Consider the following 1473-nt stretch of genomic DNA (forward strand, 5'->3'; position numbering starts at 1 on the left):
AAGTTTTTTTTTTTTTTTTTCTCGAAAAATTCGTATCAATCACAAAAAAGCTTAATAAACATATTCTTTTACCAAAATAAGCATAACCCAACGATAATTGATACGTATGCTCGATCAAGAGATTAGAGGTTTGAATTCTTAACTTTCATCAAACACGTTGCATGAATTAGGGTCTACCCAATTCGTGAAACACTAAGCTTAGAAATTACGATCGACCCTTGACGTATGATAACAAGACCTGTTCATAACGGGATGGTCAAACACGATTGCTAGCATGGAAGAGAGTCAGAGTTTCGAGCTCTCAGCACGAGAGAAGAAATCTGTATGAACAAAATTGTAACGGCCTAGGTTCACCGTAAGCAGATATTGTCCTCTTTGGGCTTTCCTTTTCGGACTTCCCCTCGAGGCTTTAAAACACGTATGTTAGGGAAGGTTTCCACATTTTTATGAAAGGTGTTTTGTTCTCCTCCCCCAACTAATGTGGGATATTACAATCCACCCCCTTTGAGGCCCAGCGTCCTCGCTAGCACTCGTTCCTTTCTTCAATCGATATGGGACTCCCGCTTTATCCACTCCCTTTGGGGCCAGCGTTCTTACTGGCACACCGCCTCGTGTCTACCGTCGTGAGAAGGTTGGCACATTGTTCAATGTCTGACTCTGATACCATTTGTAACAACTCAGGCCCACCACTAGTAGATATTGTCCTTTTTGAGGCCTAGGCCGTTACAAAAATAACCATTTCGAAAATTGATAGTGGAGCAAATTAGACTCGATAAATTTGGATTCTTTTTTAAATTTTGGGAGGACCCCACTTCACATTAGCCTCCATATCCAAAAAAAAATAAGCATTAAAGTTTGGTTTCTATCTATCTATATATATATATATATAGATAACCAACCCTATGTTAGCAATCCCCACATTATTCCTCAAACCCCATTGTAAATCTCTGTAACAGACAATGTCGGGCGTTTGGGTTTTCGACAACGGGGTGATCCGGCTGGCGGAGGGCGGCGGAGGCAGTAGAAACCGGGGGCGGAATGTTCTAATTTACACGGCGACGAACGAGGCGATGACGACATTGACAGTGCTTAAGAACAAGCTGTTGAGTTTGGGATGGGAAATTTACTATGAAGATGCAGAGATTGTGCAGTTTCATAAGCCTTCTTCTGTGGACCTTATTTCCCTTCCCACGGACTTCAACAAGGTCAAGGCTAGGCACTTATACGACGTCGTTGTCAGGAATCGCAATCTTTTTCACGTTAAGGACATGCAGTCCCAGTGACTGTAGGACCCTTTCTCCCTCCAATCACACGACGTCGTTTTCTATCATCTCTCTCTCTCTCTCTCTCTCTCTCTTCGGTTGTGTTCCTTTGTTTGCTTCATTCATCATCTCTTTCTCATACTTTCGGTTTTTTTTTTTTTTTTTTTTTTTTTTTTTTTTTTTTTTTTTTTTTTTTTTTTTTTTTTTTTTT

The 1473-nt window shown here is 40.7% G+C and overlaps 1 protein-coding gene across 1 annotated transcript; it reads left to right on the top strand.

The window, feature by feature from the left end:
- Positions 1 to 935: 935 nt before the first annotated feature.
- LOC111451740 (flowering-promoting factor 1-like protein 2) lies at positions 936 to 1403 on the top strand. Its single transcript, XM_023092278.1, has one exon. It carries the CDS (start codon positions 960 to 962, stop codon positions 1281 to 1283), a length of 324 nt encoding a protein of 107 aa, XP_022948046.1. The 5' UTR covers positions 936 to 959; the 3' UTR covers positions 1284 to 1403.
- Positions 1404 to 1473: the final 70 nt, after the last annotated feature.

Source organism: Cucurbita moschata, unplaced genomic scaffold (genome assembly GCF_002738365.1).
Source record: "Cucurbita moschata cultivar Rifu unplaced genomic scaffold, Cmos_1.0 Cmo_Scf00001, whole genome shotgun sequence".
Taxonomy (NCBI): Eukaryota; Viridiplantae; Streptophyta; class Magnoliopsida; order Cucurbitales; family Cucurbitaceae; genus Cucurbita; species Cucurbita moschata.